At 38.3% G+C, this 24011-nt stretch overlaps 2 protein-coding genes across 3 annotated transcripts; both read left to right on the top strand.

Moving 5' to 3' along the window:
• Positions 1-4173: 4173 nt before the first annotated feature.
• Positions 4174-5486, top strand: LOC101170847 (putative defense protein 3). Its single transcript, XM_004072250.5, has 5 exons — positions 4174-4402; positions 4775-4887; positions 4958-5067; positions 5167-5231; positions 5313-5486. Exons 1-5 carry the CDS (start codon positions 4210-4212, stop codon positions 5420-5422), a joined length of 591 nt encoding a protein of 196 aa, XP_004072298.1. The 5' UTR covers positions 4174-4209; the 3' UTR covers positions 5423-5486.
• Positions 5487-9920: 4434 nt separating this feature from the next.
• On the top strand, positions 9921-22830 carry LOC101173945 (melanopsin-A). 2 transcript variants are annotated; one of them, XM_023958407.2, is made up of 9 exons: positions 9921-10871; positions 12535-12668; positions 12750-12953; positions 13168-13339; positions 13405-13566; positions 16158-16265; positions 16389-16560; positions 18929-19075; positions 20374-22830. In XM_023958407.2, exons 1-9 carry the CDS (start codon positions 10708-10710, stop codon positions 20779-20781), a joined length of 1671 nt encoding a protein of 556 aa, XP_023814175.1. In that variant the 5' UTR covers positions 9921-10707; the 3' UTR covers positions 20782-22830. The 2 variants fall into 2 exon arrangements, with proteins under 2 accessions (XP_023814175.1, XP_078809201.1); XM_078953075.1 differs by having other exon boundaries at positions 9935-10871; positions 20475-21353.
• The last annotated feature ends 1181 nt before the right edge of the window (positions 22831-24011 follow it).

Below are 24011 nucleotides of genomic sequence, written 5' to 3'. Positions count from 1 at the left end.
CACTACTTGTTTTTCTGTCATCTGACACAAACCACAACATGGTGACTGCCATTCACTGTGGAGTTTATCTTTTACTGTAAGCTTTCCATTTTTTAAAACTTTTAAACAAGTTTTGTTGTTAATGTTTTAGCTCGAGCTTTTACATTTTCTGTCTTTTCTTAAATGTTTATTGGTTGTAGCAACTCGCTTTAAAAAAACATTATTTTGTGTGTGTATAGTCCTCAACTGGTCTTCCATGTAGCATTCTTTTTAGCACAGAAGCATCACCTATTTTTATTTTTAACAAAATATAATTTACAACAATAAAGAAAAACAAAAACAAGTTTAGCTATGAGTATAAAAAGTATGTAAATGAAATAAAACTCTGTTAAAATGCACCATAATGACATTAAATGTATCTGAGAATGAGTATTGGTATAGCATAATTAATATAGTATAACAGAATTCAGAAGCCATTTGTGTTTTTACATTGAATACTTTTAGTACAGTTTAAAACATTAGAATGCAATTGTTCAAAATTTTCTTGAATGTTTCTGATAGGTACTTTTATAGCTGTAGGTTAATACACACTCAATCTTTGAAGACAGAAGTCAGAATGGGTCTGCCATGGTCTAAGGGTGTATTCAGACTGGACAAATTTGGTTAGTTTAAAGTGAACCAGAGTTCATTTCCCTCGAAAATCCAGAAGAAATTTTCAGCCTGAAAACATCCGTACTGGTTCCAGGACCAGGAAGCACTCTCTTACCCATCTTTGGAGGTGGTCTTGGTTTCGTTTCCAATCGGACTGAGACCCGGTTTGCTCCGGGTTTTCTCCGTCTGAACAAGCTCCGTGCTCAGAGCGGAACAACTGGACCAAGATGGCCACCGTGGTCGGGCATTACGGAATGTAATCAGAGTAGGAAAGCGTGGAGCAATGATGAGACACAGCAACTCATTGAAATGTGGTCGAATGAATGCAGTCTCATTACAACCCCTTTTAATGTGACACACATTCTGACATTGTTTAGGTCATTAACACTCATCAGCATACCTTCATAGCTGTCGGCTCTTCAGTGACTGCCTTACAGCTTAATTGCGCCATAGAAAAGTAGAATGTAAAAAGTGTTGTATCTGACATTGATACAGGCATTCAAAAGTGGTCAGTGAAAATATGAAGTTTGAATGAGTCAAATATCCCAACAAGGATTGCAAAGAGCAAGACTTCCATGGTTTCTGCCTCTAGTTGCTTTGCTTTGCCCTTTTCACTTTTGGCCAATGACTGAAGAGATCTTTACTCAAGTGGTTTTGTTTACTCAACTCAACTCAACTCAACTCAACTCAACTCAACTCAACTCAACTCAACTCAACTTTATTTATAAAGCACTTTAAACAGAACAAGGTTCACCAAAGTGCTGAACAACACAAAAATTAATAAAAGCACATGAAAATATAAAGCATACAACACATAAAATAGGTCCGGATTCCAACTCAGTTAAAAGCCAAAGTGAAAAAATATGTTTTAAGAGCAGATTTAAAAATGCTAAGTGAGTCTATCTGTCTGAGGTACAGGGGCAATTCGTTCCAGATTTTTGGTCCGAAGACCGAGAAGGCTCGGTCACCTCTCAGTTTTCTCCTGGTCTTCGAGACGACCAGCTGTGTCTGATTTGTTGACCTAAGGGAGCGGGGAGGAGTGTACACCTGAATCAGGTCAGACAGATATTTTGGAGCGAGTCCATGGAGACTTTTAAAAACAAATAGGAGAATTTTAAAATCAATGCGTAAGCGAACTGGGAGCCAATGAAGAGATGCTAAAATGGGAGTGATATGTTCTTGTTTCCGTGTACCAGTTAGAAGACGGGCAGCAGCATTTTGGACTAACTGCAAACGAGCAAGTAATTTCTGGGAAAGCCCAACATAGAGAGCATTACAGTAGTCCAAACATGTTGAAATAAAAGCATGGATTAAAATCTCAAAGTCATGGCGAGAGAGGAGAGGTTTAACCTTGGCCAGTTGTCTCAGGTGAAAAAAACTGGATTTCACCACTGAGTTGATATGAGCATTAAAAGTTAAATTGCTATCCAGTTTCACACCTAGACTTGCTGCTGTCTGTTTCAGGTGATCATATAAAACGCCTAAGTCGACATGTGCCTTAGAGACGTCACTTGGACCAAATAGCAGAACCTCTGTTTTTTCCTGGTTTAAGTGCAAGAAGTTACATGACATCCATGTCTTAATGTTAATAACTGGTGAGCAGAATATGCTTCTTCCTGTTTTAACGGTATGTATATCTGACTGTCATCAGCATAGAGGTGGAATGAAATCCCGTGTTCGCGGAGAATAGACCCAAGTGGAAGCAGGTACAATGAAAAAAGGAGAGGCCCCAGAACAGAGCCCTGAGGTACGCCACATGTGAAAGTTGCTCTACGGGATTCTGCACGTCCAAGACGGACACAGAAGCTCCTCTCTTTACAAGCTTTGGTTTGAAACAGGAAGGTCCACTTGATGCCGTCTGAATACAGACCAAACACAAGGTTCAGGACTCGATCCAGACCAATAAAAAACTATTAACTATGTAAAACTTATTGCAAATAATCAGAAATTTTCTCTGTGTAACAAAAACAATTTAAAATCAAACCTACGAGGCTGAAATCTGTCTTTTTTCAAATTAAAATGTAACTAATTATCAAGGGAGGATTCATCTGAATCTGTAATCATTAATGAACTTGTGACAACTATTATTTATAAAGATCAATTTGTTTTTTAATATAGTATTTTATCCAACCATTTAGTGTTGTCCTTCCCTCTTTATTAATGCTTTAATAACATGGTTACGCAACCTCAATCTATTTTCCCACTCGTGACACACATATGAACTGAACAACCATATTGAGACTCATTACATTTGTCAGGAACATGATGACCTTATCTCGCTGCTGTTACAGCAGGCACATCTAATTGGTTGACCTGTAATAGCAAGGAAAAACATATGTTTGACTCTCATCTCCTCTTTTTATCTATGTTGTGTTCATCTTACTGACAGTGGACAGTGACTTTTTTTGTCAAAAGATTTCTGCTTTTTATATAAAGGAAATAGATAGACAATAATAATAAAAAGTTATTACATCTTTGCAAGGAGATCTGTTACCTTTAACAATTTCTGTTTAATTTTTGCTTCGTGATGTGAATAGACCCTTTGCTGTTGACGTATTACTTTATACAATACTTCTTAGCACGTCTGATAATAAACTGTAAATAGGTTATAAAATTATTTGAAAAAATCAAATAAACTAATACTAGAAAGTCTTTGATGATGCATGACTTGTGTCTTCTCAGTATCCTCTTCATCTGAGGCTTTACTCAGCTGACTGACTGTGCACCCCCAGGGCAAATCAATGCTTCAGTAAACATGCAGAGAATAATGTTTTAGTGTGACTTAACTAATGTCTGTGACTGAAGGTGACGCGTTTCTCTTTAGCAGGAAACCAGTGTATTAGCAAATGGCAGTCCACCAGTATTTTCTCACAGATTACACTGATATGTGGGATGAATTTGAGGTTCCAGCATTTTTATGAAAAAGCTGCAATCCTAGACTGCTTTTTTCTGCACTGGAACACTTAAAAACTTACATTTTTCACTGTTTTCATCTCTAAGCAGGTTATCTTATGATACAAATATGAAACAAAACTTAAGCAATAAAAATTAAATGACAAACCCAGACTGAATTGAAGTTTTCTATCACCCTTTGGTAAATGAGGTTTTATAACTTTGCAAATTTTTGATCATGTGACTGCTTTTACGTCTTTATCTTTCAGTAAAAAGACCATTAAGTCACAATCCAGATTGCAAAAAACAGGCCTTTTAACCGAAGGATAGAAGATGTGTTCGAAAGTTTCCAAAAATTATAAAAAAGTAAAAACACAAGTTGTGAAGCTCTGTATCAACAAAATGTTTCTCCATTTGCAAATAAATTTAATTTTACCAGTGGTATCTGGCTTTTGATCTCTCCTTTTTAGGGGTTTCACTCATAGAAAAGTTGAAAGTGGCCTTTGTTTTCCCGTAAAATGCCTAAATATCAAATTTAAGAATCATGAGAGTGTTCAAAACGTATTTGTGGTCATGGGCATTATACCAGAGAAAATGCTAATGATCTGGGTATGTGACTCAGCACCAGTTTTTCTTAAAGGTTCGCCATAGGGCTCAGTTCCACAGTAGTTTTCAAAGCTCAGTCTGATGAAGATGTTACTCCTTCCGTATGTTATCCTACAAGTTTTCCACGCTGTCCAGGGGTACCCCAACGGTGCTCCCACAGGTGCCTGTGAGGATATGTTACCCCGGCATGTAGGAGTGTTGCCTCAGCCTTCACCAGCTCCCTACTCCCTTCTGACCAACAGTAGAACTTTTGAAGCAGGCAAGCCTATAACAGGTAAGATAATCTTGTTTTACTTATGTTTTGTCATGTCAAACCTTCGTATCTTTGATAAAGTCAGTTAAAAATATGAATTTGTCAAAAAATGACTTTTATCCACCGCAGAACTGAACAGGACTTAATTGAAACTCAAAACTGTTCATGGAAATGAATAAAAGTAAATGTTTGATAGTAATATTTTTGTTGCTTTTGTTCATTCATGGATATGAACTGAAGATGTATATCTTTCTAAGTGCTTCCAAGTAATTTAGACCTACTTTTGATATCATAAGCCATTTCAATGTGAGAAGTAATTCTAAATCTTAAGGCAGCTTTTAAGGCACACTTATCAGAGAAACATAAGATAATGCCTTTTGTATTTCCCCATAGTGACCATTAAAGGACCGGACTACAGGGGGGTTCTCCTTGAAGCCCGGACAGATGGCAGCACGAATGCCCTGGGGAGCTGGAGTCTTCCTCCTCCCGACACAAAATTCCTTCAGGTACGTGTTGCACATTAGCCACTCATGAACAGGAGGAGATGAGAGAGACACATACGTATTTTCCTCTTAGTGCACAGGGAATCCTCAAGGTGCCGTGACTCATGCCAACACCAACGTGAAGGGAAACAGCACTGTGTATAACTGGGTACCACCAAGTATTACGAGCCCTGTTTACTTTGTGTGAGCACATTGCAGATTTTCCTTTAAAAATTCACATTGTTGTTTAAAAACCCTTGCATTTTGGACACAATGCTGAAGCCAGTTGGTTTCATTTTTCAGTGCTACAATCGCACAGCAGCGCACAGTTTACTGGATAAATGTGAGGTCCGCCACCCTGACTCGTGGTACGTACAGAACAACACAGTCAGTGTGCAAAGAAGGATAAAAAAAAAATAAACTTATTCTGTTTGTTCTTTGCTTGACAGGAACAACAGCTGGCCTTGGTCTGGCTACGGATGCAAGTACCACAATGGCTGAACAGAAATCTTTCCTTCTCTTTGCGACATGCTTTTTGGTGTTACAGCTTCTGGGTTAAATAAGAATCATCTTTGCCATTCTGTGTTCACCCCTTTTAAAAATGAATAAAATAAATAAATAAATACTCTTTTGTCTGTGTTTCAGTTTCCTTTATGCACTTTCAAACCCTCTTTCAAGAGTTGTGGTGTTTTCTTGACCCCTTTTTTTGTGAAATGGTGGTGTATAGGTCAGCACTCCCGCCTCACTTTGAGAAGGTTCAAATCTGAGTCCTATCTGTGTGGAGCTTGCATGTTTTCCCCATGCATGCATGCATGGAACACTCAAGCTTCGTCCCTCCAAAAATGCATAACTGGTGTTGTGGCCGCGTGGGGTCTTCCCAGGTTCGGATGGTTAAGGATATCAAAAACCAGATGTGCAAATGGGAAAAAGGAAAAAAATCACACAAGTCTGCATGTATTTTCAAACCTTTTTGCAAAAAGGGAGAGCCAGTGGCGTCCGCAGAAAAAGTGCTTCGCTTCTGCTGTGATCTGCACTGCTCTGAGGTCCCCCTCACGGGAAGCAGGTTTTATTACCTGACAGGTGTAAATCAAAGTCATGGCTTACAATGGGTCTGTGTTCATCCTTACAAGCAAGAAGTTAAGGGACCAGCCGTTCCTGGTACGAATGAGACTTATTCCTTCATCACAGACAAAAAGCAGATACAGATTTAAGCACGTACTTCACAGAATGTTCATGTCTTTAAAGAACCAAGTGAATCCATAATCAAGAAGTGTAAAAGTATACTAAAATGCATGATACGTATAAAAGTATAATAAAATACGTGATGATAAAATATGTAATCATGCTATGTGGATAAATTGGGATAATAAAATAGCCCTTTAGGAGTGAATATGAGAGCTGTTGTGTGACCTTGCAACAGATTAGTGAAATGTCCAGGATGTGCCCCGCCTTTACCCTTGAGCATTAGGCTCAGGAAACCCCGAGACCCTGAACAGGATGAGATTTGGTGCATAAACACCTTCTGAGTAAAGATAAAAAGAAAGTATTTATAAAAATAACTTTCCTTGAGTGTCCAAATGATTTCACTTAAAACATCTCCATATCATGAAAATACTGTAAAGGAAGTTAGTTTTTATTTAATAATAATGGATGTTTGTGCACTAGACATGTTTCTTCCGTTTACTACAATCATTTTTGTTTTAACTTGATAAAATACAGTGGATTATTTTGTAATTTATAAATGTGACTTTAGTGATTTTTAAAATTGGTGATACAGAATGGGATGATGTTGTCATAAAAGAACTAGTTTTTAGGCCTGTTCCACTTTACTTAACTCCACAGGTTATTTTTTTGTCACATTTCTTTTTCAAATCATAATAATAACGTTTGTAAAGAGTATATTTAATTTATTCTTATTTGAACAGTTAGGTTGACTAATCATTTGATAAATCTTTGAAACAAAAGTTCTGCTTGATAAACTTTCATTATTTAGGCTGGATATAGAACATTGTGACTAAAACAATCCCACCAACCAAAGCTACAACAACCACCAAGTGTGAGTAAAAAGGTAAATATCACATCCATTTCTTTTCTTGTCCATGTATCCTTTCTTTTGGCTCAAAAAGTGGGTGATACTAGTTTTACTAGTTTTACTAAAATAGTTGAAATTCCCATTTCTGGCAATCAAATTAATCCGTTTTTTTCTGATAAAAAAACAGAAAAAGCAAGAAGCGGGGATAGACCACGAGAAAAAATGAACAAATGAAGAAAAACTGAGATCTGCATGAGCTACAGAGGCCGAACGCTAAATGGCGGTTTGGTATTGACTGAATTTCATTCAATTTTATTGGAGAGCATGTTATGACCTGATTCTTCCACATGGTTTGATATGTAACCCAGATTTCTGCTCTGATGTTGGACAGACAGAACAAAGAGGCTTAAGAAATTTATCACACACTGTATATAGAAGATCTAAAATTCCCTTCATCATCAATCTGTTCTAAAGCTGAAGCCACAAAATACTTCAACAATATAAGCCGGCTTTTTCTCTGAATTCATTTCAAAATGATTTCACTAGCTCTGTTTTCATCTGCATGGTCCTAAACTTGATACAATTGCAAAATTAAATCTACCCACCGTCCAAACCACTAAGCAGGAGAAAGGCAGATTTTAATGTAATAGGAGGATCTTGAAAGGTAAAGACTGTCAAAATGAAGCTCAAACAAAAAAGCATGAATACGAGAAATGCTTACACATTCAATGCTTGCACATGTTCATTTTTCTTACTGATATTAAAACAGATATGAAAAAAGACAATCACTTCGTTAGGATGATTGCTCTTTCTAAAAGTCACCTGACTTAAATGGAATAGAAAAATTAGTTTGAATTAGTAAATATGAACCAATACATCCCTTGTGATGAATTCAGATGCTTTAAATGTAAACGTTGCTTTTTTTATGGCCTTTTGTTGTTGAATTATTGATCTTAAAGTGACCCATGTGCCCGAGGTTGCATCTCCAGCCAGGCAATCTGCATCACTCAATTATAATTAGTCTCTTTCCATTGCATGCTAAAAGCTAGCATATTCAACAGGGATTGAAGCTTAAGCAATGGTCACCAATGCAACCAGCTAAATCAATAGTAAATGAGTCATGGAACGCTGACTTTCACTTTCCAGCTCATGTGCACCTCACACTGCTAATGTGTTTTCCACCAAGGTCAGTTGTGCAAATGCAGTGAAACAGAAGCCACATTGAATTAGCCACCAGACTGCAAATAATCTAACTACCTGTGCATGTTCACTTAAGAAATCATTTAAGTTGTTTCAGGGAATAAAATCTACAAACTACTCTGCATCAATGTAACAAACAAAGTGTTACAGCAGTCAGATTCAATTTCAATGACTGGTGAACAAATACAATTAGTTGAATTTGTTTTGTTATCCTCTTAAATTGTGAAGACAGGAATCACCATGATCTATGATGTATGCAGACGATATTGTAATTTGTAGCGAACGCAGGGAATAGGTGGAGGAGAAACTGCAGAGGTGGAGGTTTGCCCTGGAAAGGAGATGCATTAAGGTTAACCACAGCAAGGAGGAGTACATGTGCTTGAACGAGAGGTACCCAAGTGGAAGAGTGAGGCTATAGGGAGATGAGAAAAAGAAGGTGGAGGATTTTAAATATTCAGGGTCAACAGTTAAGTGAAGAACAGGTGCAGGCAGATTTGAAAGGGGTGGAGAAATGGGTCAGGTGCGACGTATGATAGAAGAGTTTCTGCTTAAATAAAAGGAAAGGTGAACAAAACTGTGGTGAGAGCAGCCAAATTGTTTGGTCTGGAAACAGTGGCACTGAGGAAAAGACAGGGAGTAGAGCTGGAGGTGGCAGAGATGAAGATGCTGATATTTACTTTGGGAGTGACCAGGATGGATAGGACCAGGAACATGTCCCAAAATTATCTCCAGGTAGATTTAGTCAGATTTGGGGATGTCTGCTGAAAAAAAAATATTATTTTCCTTATGCCATGTGGAACCAGATTATCTTGATCCATATTTCCCAGCTGCACTGACATAAAGACCTAAAAAACCACAGCTGTGATTGGATTTAACAAGACTGACAATATTAATCCTTGAAAACATCTGTCGACCTGTTAACTCCTATGGGTGAGCCTGTACACATTGAGGGATGCATGAATTCACACAAATACTTGCCTAACTGGGACCGCACTCAAATGATACACATTCAAGGTTAGTATCAATTAATTTTGAGCTGAGCACAGATCAAAAACTTTTCCTCATGGATGGACTGTGTTCAGATTAAAACTATCTATCCCTTCCTGGAGGGGCTTAGTTGACATCTTTGTCTGAGCTCTGCATTCCTTGTCTTCGTCTTATCTTCCTCGATCAGCACCATAAAAAGGAAAAATCTGACAGCGTGCTCCTGTGACTTAAACCCTGCTGACAGTTGTGAGAATACAAATTTCAAGACACATCCAAAATTCTATAATAACTTTAAAATTTTAGCTAAAATACACAACTGGAAGAGTCTTTAAACAGGTTTAGCACCCCTTGAAAATGAAAAATGTTTCTTAAGCCAAAATTATCAGAGACATAGTTAGGCATGGGGTATCATGGTGAGTGCCTGAAGAATCAGAGCTATGGTGAATCAATCAAGGAGTGGGCAGCGGATTTACTCTCACAGCAGCCGAGTAAATTAAAATCCTCATATAGACGGTGAGCGAGATGACACGTCAGATGACAATACTTACATTTTATGCAACATACAGTATACAACTCCATTCATGCATTTAGAGGACTCCCAATACTTGTGACTGTGATGAATTTGCAGACTGCCCAGATTCAACTTGATGTGTTGCTCAGCCCATGTTTGGTTTTCAGTGGCTGGCCTTCTGAGCTTAAGTGGGGTTAATACTCACAGTGAACACTATGTCTGTTATGTAAGAGTTTGGTAGTTAAAGGGTTAGAGCTCAATGCTGAGCCATTTTGCATGACGAGTGGGTAGGGGCTGGGCAGCAAACAGATTGGAGAAAGGCAGAGCGAATGTGTGAGCTGCAACACAAAGTAACAGGGAACTGGGAGAGAGATGCTCACACAGCTTAAAAAGTCCAAACAAAAGGCAGTCAAGGGGATTGGTGGCATCACGAGTGAAGAGGATGAAGGCACGCACTGGATGGAGACAGGAAATGCTGAAGGACTACAGGTGGAAGACCAGTTTTTAAACCTCCGACCATAGGAGAACGACAAAGTGGATGACACATTTTTGCAGATTGCGTGAACATCATTTTGCATTGGATACCTCAGGATACTAAAGAATAAATAAGGCAGTTTTGATTTATGTTAAAAAATTTATAAGTTATTTGGTTATCTGAACGACCGCAAACTATTGTTCACAAGTGTTCTCTACGGAAATTCTTCTAATTTCTCAGCCTTTCTGGGCCAAAGTGAGAGAAAGAAACACACTGAAGGACAATGTGAGGCTGAGAATATTACTTTAGAAAACTGCGGAAAAAGGAAAAGAAAGTCACCATACATCCTTCCAGCACAAAAATCCTCAAAAGATGGACTTGACATCTTACATTTGACCTGGTTTGCCAGATTAAGTGCTTAGTTCTTCTGGAATAAAATGGGAAGAATGAAGCTCGTTGGAAATGAATCTGTACAATTGCAAGTTTAACATGGCTGGCAGCTCACGGCAACATGTGTCGCTGCATCATCTCCTCAAAATGCCACAAAGATGGAACGTCAATTCAAGCAAAAAGAAGTGGATAAGGATTTGAAAGACATTTTACAATCGGCCTGATTGGAAGTCTTGCCAAGATGTTTGGATGAGGTGGTCGACTGAGAGCATGGATCCAGAGAGCACACAGGGCAGTTTGCTCAGCAAGGTTAATGTACCTGACCATGCTCACTACATTGTCGCTATGTTTGTATTTGTCATTGGGGCACTCGGCATCACTGGGAATGCTCTGGTTATGTTTGCCTTCTACAGGTGAGTTTCAGTTACTTTTACTGTCACCATTATTTTAATTTGCTTTAGTTTCATGCAAGTTGTTCTCACACTGAGGAGCACACAAGTGTAATAATCATTTAGTGACTAATTATTATGCATAGATGAATGCAACTGAGAACAAACTCTCAGTGTTGATGCTTTCACTGTGAGTTTTTCCCCTCTTTTTGAAAATTATCTTTCAAATTCAAATCCCACAAGTTCTAAATAGTTGAAGAACATTTGGTAAAAATGATTATTTCACAAATACTTGAAAAAAAAATGCAGTTTATTAAGTAGCAAAGACATTTTTGTTTATTCTGCTGTTGTGGTACGGTGATTTTTAGGTAGAAAACATGCTAATGCTTGCACATTTAACCAAAACCATTTTAATGGTTTCATAACAGCACTGAGCGGTTAAAATCCCATATATGATTCAGCTCAAATGAACTGAGGATTTGAACTAATATTCTGAAAATAATCTCTTTTCATGAAAAACTTTTTGTAAAACCATAAATGGTGTTGATGTTTTCTCTGTAATGCAGTTTAAAGAAGCTGTGACTTCTCTTTGTGCTCCTGACATGAAATGCTCAAAGAAAAGTGGGTCAGCACACATACATATGAGTGTGTGTGTGTGTGTGTGTGTGCGTGTGTGTGTGTGTGGTGGAAATTGTCAGAAGCCCTCATATTCCATCTGCCCATCACTGTGGACAGATTACATGGGCTGTTGAGCTTGATGTCCTGATAAATCGAGTTCAGTGTTACGAGTTCCAAGAACATTCATTTAGAAATAAACACTCAGAAGCATACAATCACGCAGACGGGGCGAGTGATCTGATGGGCTCACATTTAATCAATCAGTTTCACAGAGAGAATGCTGGGACGGCATAGAAACGTGAAACAATATCTCATCATTTGGTATAATTTGACCAGAAAAAAGTTTCATATATTTTCAGGTGACATAAGTTGAAATGTTTAATCTTTAGTGTTCCTTATAAAGTAAAGTATATTATAATGTTGACATTTTAATGGTTTTATTATTTTTTAGTTACATATTCTCATTTTAAAATGACACTAATGACTGAGATTCTTTTCAGATATGTCAGTGCATGGTACACAGTGAGTATTTTAGGCTTTGGCCATTAAGTGTTGCTTGTTTTGGGGAGCAAATTACAACACAACACAGCAAATACCCAGTTCTGCAAATTGAAGGACATGCTATTGCACTTTTCATGGAAATAAATGCACTGCTCAAAGCCATACAAACCTGCCAAAACATGTGCATTTAGAAGATTTTTCTCAGCAAAATTCCATATAAGAACAGTTTATGTATAAAAGTATTTCAAATAGAAATGTGCAATGTGGCACCATCACGGATATAATGTTGGGTCAAAGGTTAGAGTCAATTCATATTATTTTGTGAAGCTGAATGTTCAAAAATGTTCCAGCTGCCTCAACATTTATCTTTTTTGTACAATTTCAAAAGAATAAAACATAAGTAGTGAAGTTTATCAAAGAACTAAAATTGAAACCATTGATTTGTTGATTGTAAAAATCCTGAAAACATTTAACCTTCTCATGAATAATAGTTTGTCATTGACAACATTACTGTACAATATGTTTGTACTTAGTGCTACATGTGTTACTCTTTTGTGTGTTTTTGCAGCAACAAGAAGCTTCGCAACCTGCCAAACTATTTCATCATGAACTTGGCCATCAGTGATTTCCTCATGGCTTTCACACAGTCTCCTATCTTTTTCATAAATTGCCTCTACAGGGAATGGATGTTTGGGGAGACAGGTACTTTTTTTTTTCATTCAATCAGAATGTGTTATGTTATATCGAACTGTACATTGTCTAACTGAGTGGCTTTTCTTGTAGGATGTAAAGTTTATGCATTCTGCGGAGCCCTGTTTGGCATTTCTTCCATGATAAACCTGCTGGCCATCTCAGTCGAACGGTATCTGGTTATTACCAAGCCCCTGCAGACTATCCACTGGAGCTCAAAAAGAAAAACAACTCTTGCAATTTTCTTGGTCTGGTTTTATTCCTTGGCTTGGAGTCTGGCTCCTCTGGTTGGCTGGAGTAAGTTCTCTCAAACTGAAGACATTAGCGTGGTGCTCTCTGAACACAGAACCAAAGCTAACTGAAAGTCTTTACTGCTTTTCTCTGTCTTTAAATGTTATTTATATTCTCACACTGCATCATATTTAATCCTACTTCCAAAAGACTTCTTACATTTGCACTAAATTGCATTACCATCATAGACATTTATGCATTTTCTCTCCAACTCTTTCAGGCTCTTACATCCCTGAGGGCCTGATGACATCCTGCACATGGGATTATGTTACCTACACGCCAGCTAATAGAAGCTACACAATGATGTTGTGCTGTTTTGTTTTCTTTATTCCACTGGGAATTATTCTTTACTGCTATCTCCGAATGTTCCTGTCAATAAGAAAGACCACCAGGTACTGGGATTTTGCATCACATTTTTATGAAGTACAGTTCTCACTGCATTCCGCTTCACCTGCAGGGCGGTGGAACGTCTTGGAACTCAGGTGAGAAAATCTACTGTGATTCAACAAAAGACCATTAGGAGTGAATGGAAACTGGCAAAGATTGCCTTTGTTGTCATTGTGGTCTACGTTCTGTCCTGGTCTCCATACGCCTGTGTCACACTCATTTCCTGGGCTGGGTAAGAGACTTTTTTCTTCTTCTATTTGTCTCGTGTATGTTTCTGACTTGAATTCTTATTAAATGTACTTTTTAGGTAAAGTGCATGTTTAACATGTTGATGGTTAAAAACAAATTGCCAATTTTATGAGGAAAAAAAGAAAAAGGTGGATGCCCTGAGATTAATTCCAAAAAATTACCTAAAGCAGAAAATATTTTATATATTATTCTATGAAGAGTTCAAAGGCAACATGATGAAATCATGGGAAAAGTGTGGATCTCTTAGAGGAGAAATACAGAATGACCTGTTGAAAAAAATGTAGGAACATCTGCTCTTTTATCTACAGGAATGTCTTTAGCTTGAATAATTTTTTTGGTGACCACAATTTGTGAAGAAGAGCCAACATTTTTTTAAAAAGAGGAAAAAGTCTTCTTCAGGTGAGGTTTTGGTTCTGTCATCTTTTTGCCGTCTCCGAACCTTGTTACTTTCTGGTAAAACAACCCACTTTGACACAAATTTATGTGGAAGTAAAGAGGGACATTTTCCTTCAATCCCTTGACACCTGAATTTATTTCCAGCTATGAAGAACAAACCAAAAATAAAAGTCACTTTAAGTTTTTGGCTTCAGGTTAACCTTATTTTAACTGAGTTACTTTTAACAAAATACTTAAGGAAGAGGCACATTTTTCAGTTATTACCAGACTGGAACCAACTTTTCCAGGTTTTGAACCATTGACTGTATATGAGAACTGGACCTAGGAAGTGTGACATCATCCATAGAAAATGCTTACTTTCGCTCCAACACAATTAAGTCAATTCAGTTGCTATTTTTTGCAATATAGATACAGCTGTGTTGAAGCCTCATGTCGTCAGTAAGCAGTGATTGATCCGAAACCTGTCAATCAAACGTTTTGAAAGTTTGATGGGGGCCAGCAGGCACCACATAATTTTACCAAGGTATCAGTTTTATACAGAAAAAAACATTTTGCGTTTATGGCGTGAGCCAACACAGACAGTCCAATTCCAGTGGACCAGAGTCAGCCGTCCGCCCTCACTTAAAAGACAAAGGACGTTCCTTCGAGGACATTAAGGTCCAGATCCTCTCCTGGGAACATCGCTGGTTTGAGAGAGAAGTCAAGGAAGCCATCTTTGTAAAAATAAAAATTCCCTCATTGAATTGAGGGGGTGGACTCAGTGCATCTTTTATCCATTTACAATCCTGCACTAAAATCACTGCACAACCATACTCAGTATGACAAAAGCCATCATCATCCAGGGGTTACCCAGGACAGTTAATGAAACTAGCGGCTTAGGGGTCAACGACTCGGTCTGAAGGGGACTTTGTTGGCCATGAAAGGAAGGAAACTCCAGCAATGAGGATATATATCTCTTGCTCAACACCAGTTGGACAGAACTGAAGAAGCTGCTCAGATGAGAGGCAAAATGTCTTCAAACCACACATTTTGTCTAGTTGTATTTTTTAGAACTTTTCATTTTCTCAAGACCTGGATGACCAAGAATCTTCACAGACAGATTAGCAAGATCATGCTAAAAAAGGGTAGTAGAGCAAGAATTGTTATTCTGACATATATAATGACTGAGTAATAGCTGTTTATTTCTCAATAGACATCTCTGAAATTTTGGCCTCTTGGAGCAAGCGAGTACTTCCTGTTTGGAACCCAAGGGGTTAGGCGTCGCTCAGTCCAATTGTCGTATACAAGTGAAAATACTGAACCATTTCATTTTTGTGTGAATCCACTGGGCTGAGACCCACACTTAGAATGGCGAGTGTGAAACACATATTGTCAGCCCAGGATATGATCAGAGAAAACTAACTATCCATTTAGTCATAATCCTTTTGCAAGATATTGTGATTACTCTTTAAAAAAATAGTAAAAAAGTAAAGGAATAGTTTCATTTCTAGAATCTGTTTTACACTAATAGTGCCTCTGTGACTGAAGCTAGTTCTGTTGTAAAAAAAAAAAAAACACCCATTCAACACAAATTTTTCATTCACATTTTCTGTCACCTTCAAAAGAAAGGCTTAGTTCTAGAGCCATTAACCTCCAAACTGTTTAGTAACCAAAAATGATTCCTTTCCTTTAAGTAAAGTAATTGCTGCAGACCAGCGTCTGTGTGCTGCTTTTCATTCAGCTGCCTAAATATATAAATCGGACCTTTGCATCCGCAAAGGTCAGATACCCAAAATTAGTTACAACAGATGGTAAAGTTGCTCATTTGTCCTCATCTTACCAAAGAATTCACCAAACCACTTCACTGATGCAACTGATGAGTTATGAAACGGTGAAATGACTTCTCCTGCTCATGTTTTAGGGTTAGGTGGGCTTAGATGCTCACACACATTTGCACGGAAAACACATTCACACATGGGCAAACATGACAGGCTTAGCCAGCTCTTTTTAGCATCTGGCACATGTTAATCCTTGATCATAAACGCTTTTTCGTTACAAAATGGACATCAACTGCCAGAGGGAAGTTTACCTTTTAGTCTCCATGGTTATTTCTCACACAACAGTAAACAATCACAGATCAAAATAAAACTTTATTACTAAATTGAGGGAAATTCTGATGTTTTTTATACTCTCGCCTAGTCATGCCGACATCCTGTCGCCGTACTCTAAAGCAGTCCCTGCGGTCATAGCTAAAGCCTCCACCATCTACAACCCCATCATATATGCTATCATACACAACAAATACAGGTGAAACTTCTTTTGTTGATTTCTTCTGCTTTATTTTCCGGTTTTCTTATGTAACCGTATTGCAACAATCTGATTGATGAAAAGGTTTGGCTAAAACTATTCCTCCATTCTGCATCCAAACAGGATGACCTTGGCAGAGAAAGTTTCTTGTCTGAGGTTCCTGTCTCCTAATCCTCCAAAAGAATGCACCTCCTACTCCTTCAGTGAGTCCTCTTTCAGGGACTCCATCATCAGCAGACAGTCTTCAGTCTCAAGAAGTCACTTTATCAACACTTTGCCAAGTCGCGCCGATATGGTAAATGATCATAAATTGGTCTTTATTTAAATGTTACTATTGAGGTATGTGCTTGTGCTACAGCTGTGGCTGTAAAACCACTTTGGAATCTGTAGCCAGATTCTCCATCAAGTTACATAGATACTGGCCCTCACAAATGTACAGTATGTTTATTGTACTGTTTACATCCATTAGGTTGTGACACTGACACTTTCCGAATAATTTCTTTGTAGAAATTAGAGCCTCATGTTTCAGTTTGGGTGCTGCATGGCAGTGCAGTGGTTCAAATCCAGGCTGGGTCCTTTTTGTGTAGAATTTGCATGCATGTCTGGGTTTTCTCTTGGTTTTTCGGCTTCCTCCCACAATCCAAAAACATGCTTCATAGGTTAATTGATGATCCGAAATTGTTCCTAGTGTGTTTGGGCTTTAGCCCTGCAACTAGTGGAATAAACACCAGGGGCCTCATTTATAAAGCTTTGCGTAGGATTTGCGTCAGAAATGGCGTACGGATGAAACATGGGACGTGCGTACGCAAAGAAATATTCGGATTTATAAAACCGTGCACACGCACATCCTACGCATCTTTCCCTTAATAAATCACAACCGATTCTAAATGCAGCGCAGCTTTTTGCGGCTTCATGACACGCCCATAGTTGCCCATAAATAGTCCGTGAAACGCCCACAAATGAATATTCATTGATTGCGGAACCATGCCAAACACCGAGAGGAAATCAAAAAAACGTAACTTCACTCAATGTGAAGTAAAAGTTATCGTTGGCGAGGTGGAAAAAAGGAGTAAAAGTGTTGTTTGGAGGGCACAGTGTGGACATTACTAATGCCAAAAAGGCACGTGAGCGGCAAACGGTGGCGGACGCCATAAATGCTGTAGCCTCACAACCATTCGAGGTTGTGAGGCTACAGCATTTATGGCGGGGGGGGGGGGGGGGGGGGGGACACACCGGAGCGCCAGATGCATGCGCCGGGGGGGCCGGAGCGCCAGATGCACCGGGTGACACGCGTGGTTCCTCCGAGTGCTCCTCTGTAACGCCGGGCCCAAAAGCCCGCAGAGGTCCAACAGGACGGCTGGAGGAAGTCAGAACCGGCTCATAAGCCACTCGTCCTCATTTGCCAGCAAGTCTTCTTGCTGTCTAAAGATGCGTTCACTCCGAATTCTTCCATTTGCCACATCTTCTAAGAGCGTAAGATCAGCCATTGTGCGTCATTACGCATTGTGATGGGGCATTTTATTTCCCTCCATTTAATTACATCTGACAAGCTACATATGTCGGTAATAATCCACGTGGAAATGGGAAATTGATCAGCGCAAATGTAATTTCTTGTTGCTTTCTGAATGGTTGAGACATACGCCATACATTGTTTTATCAAAAATAAAACAAACTAAAGGCATATGCATGTATACCATAATTCCATAGCTTATGAAGAAATGTTTTAATATGAAAACAACTTTCCCCAGTGGATAATTAGTACGTCCGTCCATCCGTCCGTCCGCACGCCCACACCTTTGTCTGCTCCGCCAGACGGACACACTGACGAGAATATCAGTTTTGTACATTATTTCGTTCTGTTAACTATATTATTTATGAGGATGAATTGCACAACATGCCAATATTGCAGAACATATTTCACTTTTCTTTTTCCAAATAAGTGTTCATTTGAATTTCTGTTGTAATTTTCGTTTGATTGTTTTGTTTGTTTCACTGCTGATCGATCAAACGGGTGTTTGTGTAGGCTGTTAATTGTAAGACTTGCTTTGTGAAGTCTTCATGTTATTTCTGAGAGGCAGGATTGTCACTTTCACGTGTTTCTTCCATCTGCCGACGGTGTCGCCGTTTCTCATTTCACCCGTTTTTGTGCGTACGCCTGGGTCAGAGCTTGCGTGGAGGACCGCACATTTTCCCGTCAAGTTTGCTTTTTATAAATCTCAACTATTGCGTAGAGAGTGGCGTACGCCTTCTTTTGTGCGTACGCAACGTTTATAAATGAGGCCCCAGACTATGACAAGGCAACGCTCCAGGTGGAGAGCAGGGTGGAGGAGGGACGGAGAACTGTCTATGATTGTGATTGGCTGAGAAGAAGGCAAACTTTGGAGCTGTTTGTTTTAAAGTAAAGGCCTAATTAAAAATGGTGTGTGGAGTGAGGTAACAATCCAGCATAGCTAGAAGTGAGGTAAATCTTCCTGATGTAATACAGCACAGTTGAAATTAGAGGGTTCATCTTTATAAAAAATCTCAGCTAGATCCGGTTATCCTCTAAATTAAAAAAACAAATTGAATATTTGGCATGAAAATAAATTATTTCAACAAGATATTTGTCCTTTCTGGGAACCCATTTCATTAAACTTTCACAGTATTTCTTCTCTTTCCTTCAGGAACTAAAGGATGTGCAGATGGAAGCTGTGAGTAGAAAATCCAGCAATTCTTTCAGGGTGATGTCATCGTACAGAGGGTCTTGCAGAGAAAGATCCTGTAAGAGGCAACCTGAGTGGAAAAAGATAAACACCTATACAACAGAGAAGGTAAGAACTGAAACTGTTAAACAATAAAAACTAAACAAAAAACAATATTCAGTGACATTTTTAGCTCCAAATGTGAGGGCCCTATGTTAATGACATTGAGGATTTCTAGTTAAGTGATCCTAATGGTTGTATAAGGAATTTCTGTAAATATTATGGATGTCATATCCATCTGGTGAAATCACTTTTTTTTCTGAAGGTAGACCAAACTAGTTCAGAGAATTCTCCATTTTGATTTTGTGATATTATGGTTCCTTTGAAAAAAAGTGTATTAAATATATATGTATAAAAAACCCAAGTTAGCTTTTGGAATAAGGGCTTAATTGTTTAAATAATATGTGCGTTTTAGAAAAGTCCTGTTGAAGGTTTCAAATTTGGCCTGTGAACCTTCAGTTTGTTTTATTAGAGGTTTATGAAAAATATATTAAACCAAGAGATTAAAAAATGAATTGAAAATAAAGTGAAAATAAAATAAAGTAAAAAAAAATGACAACTCACATATTAACAACTAAAATTTTGTGCTCAGCCAACAACTCAGTTTTTTTCCATTGTTTTTATTTTTTATATTTTCCCATTTCTTTTTTCTAAATTTAAGAGTTTTTCTCAAAACGTTTAATAAAAATCTTAAAATCTTAAAATCTTTACGTTTGGTCACTAAATGAAAGATATTACATAAATGAGCCTGCCTTGTGCTGCGTGAGGGGTGTTTTGCTAACAGCTTCTGTCACTTCCATCAGTAATACAGAACAGCTTTGTTTTATTTTAGCCAGGCAATAAAAAAAAAAAAAAAAACTTACCAGTAATCAGGAATTATGAGCATAAACTCCAACCCTCATTTATCTGAGACTACATGAGGCACCCAGCCAGAGAAGAAGAACATTTTGATATCAGCACCCAACACAAAGACAATGTGAAAACTATGTTTTCCATTCTTCTCTTTCTTTTTCTCACTTTTTTTCCTCCCGTCTTACATTATCCATTGCTGCCTCAGTGGCAGATCAATGAGCAGTTGTCACTCACTTCTGTCGTCCTTGTGGCAGATGTCACTCTGCGTGACAGTTCAGTCCAGCAATTTTAATTTCATGCTACAATAAAGAGCTTTGGCTTTTACTACTCTTTATTTTAATTCAGGGATTTATTGAAAATGTACAAGAAACCTAATGAAAACAGCTGCAGTAGTGACGAAAAGCATATTCTAATTTTAAAATAAAATGAGAAATACACAAAATATATTTACACATTTCTAATGTTTTCACTTTTTTTTCTATATGATTTTGTGTGTGTTTTCTTCACATTACCAGCATCCATCTACCCTTGGTGACCCACTGAGCGACTTGAACCATGAACTGGTTTCCAACTCTTTGACTATCGCCACTCTCCCCTTGCTTCTTTCTACAAAAAGGTGCAGCAAGAATCTAATCAGCGAGATTCCCGGAACTCACGAGGAGAAAAGCCGCACTGTCGCCAGGCTCAAAAACTGCATAAGTGACTCCGCTGATTCACTGCATCAAGAAAAAATACCATCCAGTGCCCCCAGGTCACCTCAGGGTGTTCCACGGATTATCGTCATTAGCCCCACTAGTGAGAGCAGCCTCATCAACTATGACAGCATTCCATCAGAAGACAGCTTTGAATCAATGGAAAACAACCTTTTTGTTAGCCTGAACTTCTCATCAGAAGTTTTTGAGGCAGTGAAACTACTCTCTTGAGCCACTGGACTCCCGACAACAAGAAACGTGTTTGTTTTAATGAAGTTGTGGACAAGGGACAAGAGATCTTCTGTTTGTCAGGACTTAGCAGGTTCGGACTCATCCTTAAGTTTGTTTGTAAGGTCACGTAAGAGTACAGAAAAGTTACAGTAAATACAAGAACAAATTAAATGCAGGCATGATGTGCAGTGCCTATCAGAGTTGGCACCTGGACAAATTAAGGCGGAAGGGGGGGTTTCTGCAAGCTTTTTGCTGATCCTTGAAAAGTCCTAACAGCAGTTTGTGTTGCCAAACTTGAAGTGAAATATTTTTTGTGTGCAACTATCTAGTGAAACTTTGATTTTCTACAAGGGAGTTTAATAAAAGACTGTTCTAATTTGCAATACAACCCTGTAATCAATGTGGATACCTAATCTGTAATTATTCTTAAAGCTAAATGATTCCCCTCAAGACAGTGTTAAATAACAGAAGAAATGGGAGCTGATGAAAAGGATCTGTCACAAAAGTTTAAGTTCTGTATTCATTTGTCATCCTCTTAAAAAATAAAGAACAGTAATGATATTAAGTTGTAAGTGGATATAGTGTAGACACTGTTTTTGTCTTCTACTAGCACTCTGTAGAATGCAGCACTCTCAACTTTCCATTGGCAATGATGCAGCAGTGTAATGAAAAGAGGAGGCTATTTATATTGCAAGACTTACACTGGTGACAGTCTGAGAAGGAGTTAAGTACATTTCATGATTTGTGTTGCTCACCGCTTTGATGTGTTTTGCAGCAGGTGCTTTGTGGCTGACAGCAAAAAAAGAGAGACAAGCAGTGGTGTTCTTATGATATTATCTGCATGTTTTAAAAACTATGCATAAAATATTAAAATTGAATTTAATTATTTTGCAAATTTACATTAAAAAACACGTTTTAAGCTGGAGTTGTAATGGTGGAGCCTATCACTGCTGTTTTTAGACATAGATTATTAGCATTCTTAGCAAACACTGAGGGGTCTGCAACCTGAGGCTCTAGAGCCACATATGACCCTATGACCCTTCCTATGACCCCTTCTTTGGTTAAAGAAAAAAAAAACTGTATTTTAAATTTAAGAAGTAGGGTATTTTTTGGACTATACAGGAAAACAAAATATTTAGATGGGTCAAACTTTATACAACTTGTTCACAGTTGCAGCATAGTAGGTTTCACTTCACCAGGCTCCTGACTAAACTATCCATAACGCTCCAACAGTCCAATTAAGCTGTGCAGCTTTGTAATTTACCAAAGTCGAACATTTTACAGATTTTTGACCGCTATGTTCCACAGAACATGTTGAGGTCAGTGAACACAACCGGAATTCATACTTAAGGCACACTGGATTATAAAGTGGACTGTCAGTTATTAGAAAAACTCACAGATTTTAAATCTGCTAGATGGTCCAAAAAGTACAGTAAAAGTTTTTTAATTTGATTTAATTTGTTAAATTTATGCGCAAAATTCTGGCTAAAATGCATTAACAGTAGTGAAATAAATAAAACTGAAGCTTGTTTGAGGATATGTAATTAACAAATATGGGATTTTTGATTTGTCTTTAATGTGAATTTGCACAGGTTTCCTTCACACCTAAAAAGAGATCTTTGTTTCACTCAAGTCCACCTTCTGTTCATGGATGTTCCCAGAAAGGACATTCTAACTTCCTTAGACCTGTAAGACTCCATGAAATAAAGGTAAATAAGGATCCAAGTCTTGAACTTTGTAAGTATTTTGGCAGTAAATTTGCTCATGTTGGAAACATGTATTTGTCAAAACTTAGAACGCCAACTCAGCATCCTCCAAAAGATTTCAACAAATTGCTAAAACTGCACATGTTCTTTTATGTGAAACATTTTTTAATGTTTAATGTAGACAGAACACTGTTTTGAATGTGGAAAATCTTTACAACTTTTGCTGCTTTATGTATTTCTTTACATTGTACATCTATATCTGAATACTGTTTTGTCATTTTTGTGGCTACTTCAAAAGAAATGTTTTTGTCAAAAAAAGAAGTCAATAAAATAGTTTGTTTTTCTTCTTGTCTTTTGTAACGTTGGTGGAAAAGAAAAGAAAAAACAGCAATTTTTTTATTATTATTTCCCCAATGATATCAACTGAACAGACAGATCTATCTTGACTATCTCCACATATGTTTGTCCATCTTGACCTTAGGAGTCCATATACAGGTGGTTATGTACACTATACCAGCCACTTTGTTGTGACATTCCATGCACAGCCTGTAGCTGGCGTCATTCAAATCAAATCAAATCAAATCAACCTTTATTTATATAGCACTTTTTCAACATCATATGTCACTCAAAGTGCTGTGCATAAAAAACAATAAAATTTAAAAACAAGATGACAAGACAAACCGTGCGACAACCCCCCCCCCCCCCCCCCCCCCGCAAAAACACACACACACACACACACACACATCAATAAATAAATAAATAAATGAATAAATAAATAAAAAAGTGATAAAATGATAGAATGTAGAGACCAGGCTTTGTCCTGACGTGGGGAAACGATATTTTGGGGACATGTCCACACCAGCGACCCCCCAACCCAAGTTCACGGAGAACTCTACCACAGAACCCCCCAGATCCGATCAAAAGAGTCAGAACATTCATGTTCTGACTCAACATTCATGTTGTATCAGTTCTTGGAGCTTATTCCTTTGCTGCCATGATTGGTGTCTCTGTTTTTCTGAGAGGCTTTCTCATATCAGCAAACAGTGGGATTTCCTTGATTTTGTCATGGTGCCTCTGTCAGCTCTCCTCTTTGCTTGGCTCCTGATGCGACACAGCTGTTACCACTCACCTCATCACCTGCCTGGCTACTTAAGATGATCCAGCATTCTTAGCCAGTTCGTTGCCCCTGATGGTGCATAGTTTGGTCACTGAAATCTCTGGTTCATGTACTTTAGCGCCTGCCTAAGTCTTGCTCTCTGCCTCTGCCTCTTTCTCAGGACATCATTCCCATGAGTGGTCACCTTTGTCTTTGTCTCTCACGGATCTAAACCTCAGAGAACCCTCCAGTCTTGCCTTAAGCCTCAGCCTGCCTCAAGTCTCGCCACGAGCCTCAGCCGAAAACTTCCAGTCACGCCACGAGCCACGGTCGAATCCTCCGGTCACGCAACGAGCCACGAACAAACCTCCAGTCACGCCACTAGCCATAATCTGACATCCCGTTACATCTAGACAATTAAACATTAT

This window comes from Oryzias latipes, chromosome 9 (genome assembly GCF_053564925.1).
Source record: "Oryzias latipes strain Hd-rR chromosome 9, Olatipes_Hd-rR_3.1".
Taxonomy (NCBI): Eukaryota; Metazoa; Chordata; class Actinopteri; order Beloniformes; family Adrianichthyidae; genus Oryzias; species Oryzias latipes.
This window is presented reverse-complemented; position numbering and strand designations above follow the sequence as displayed.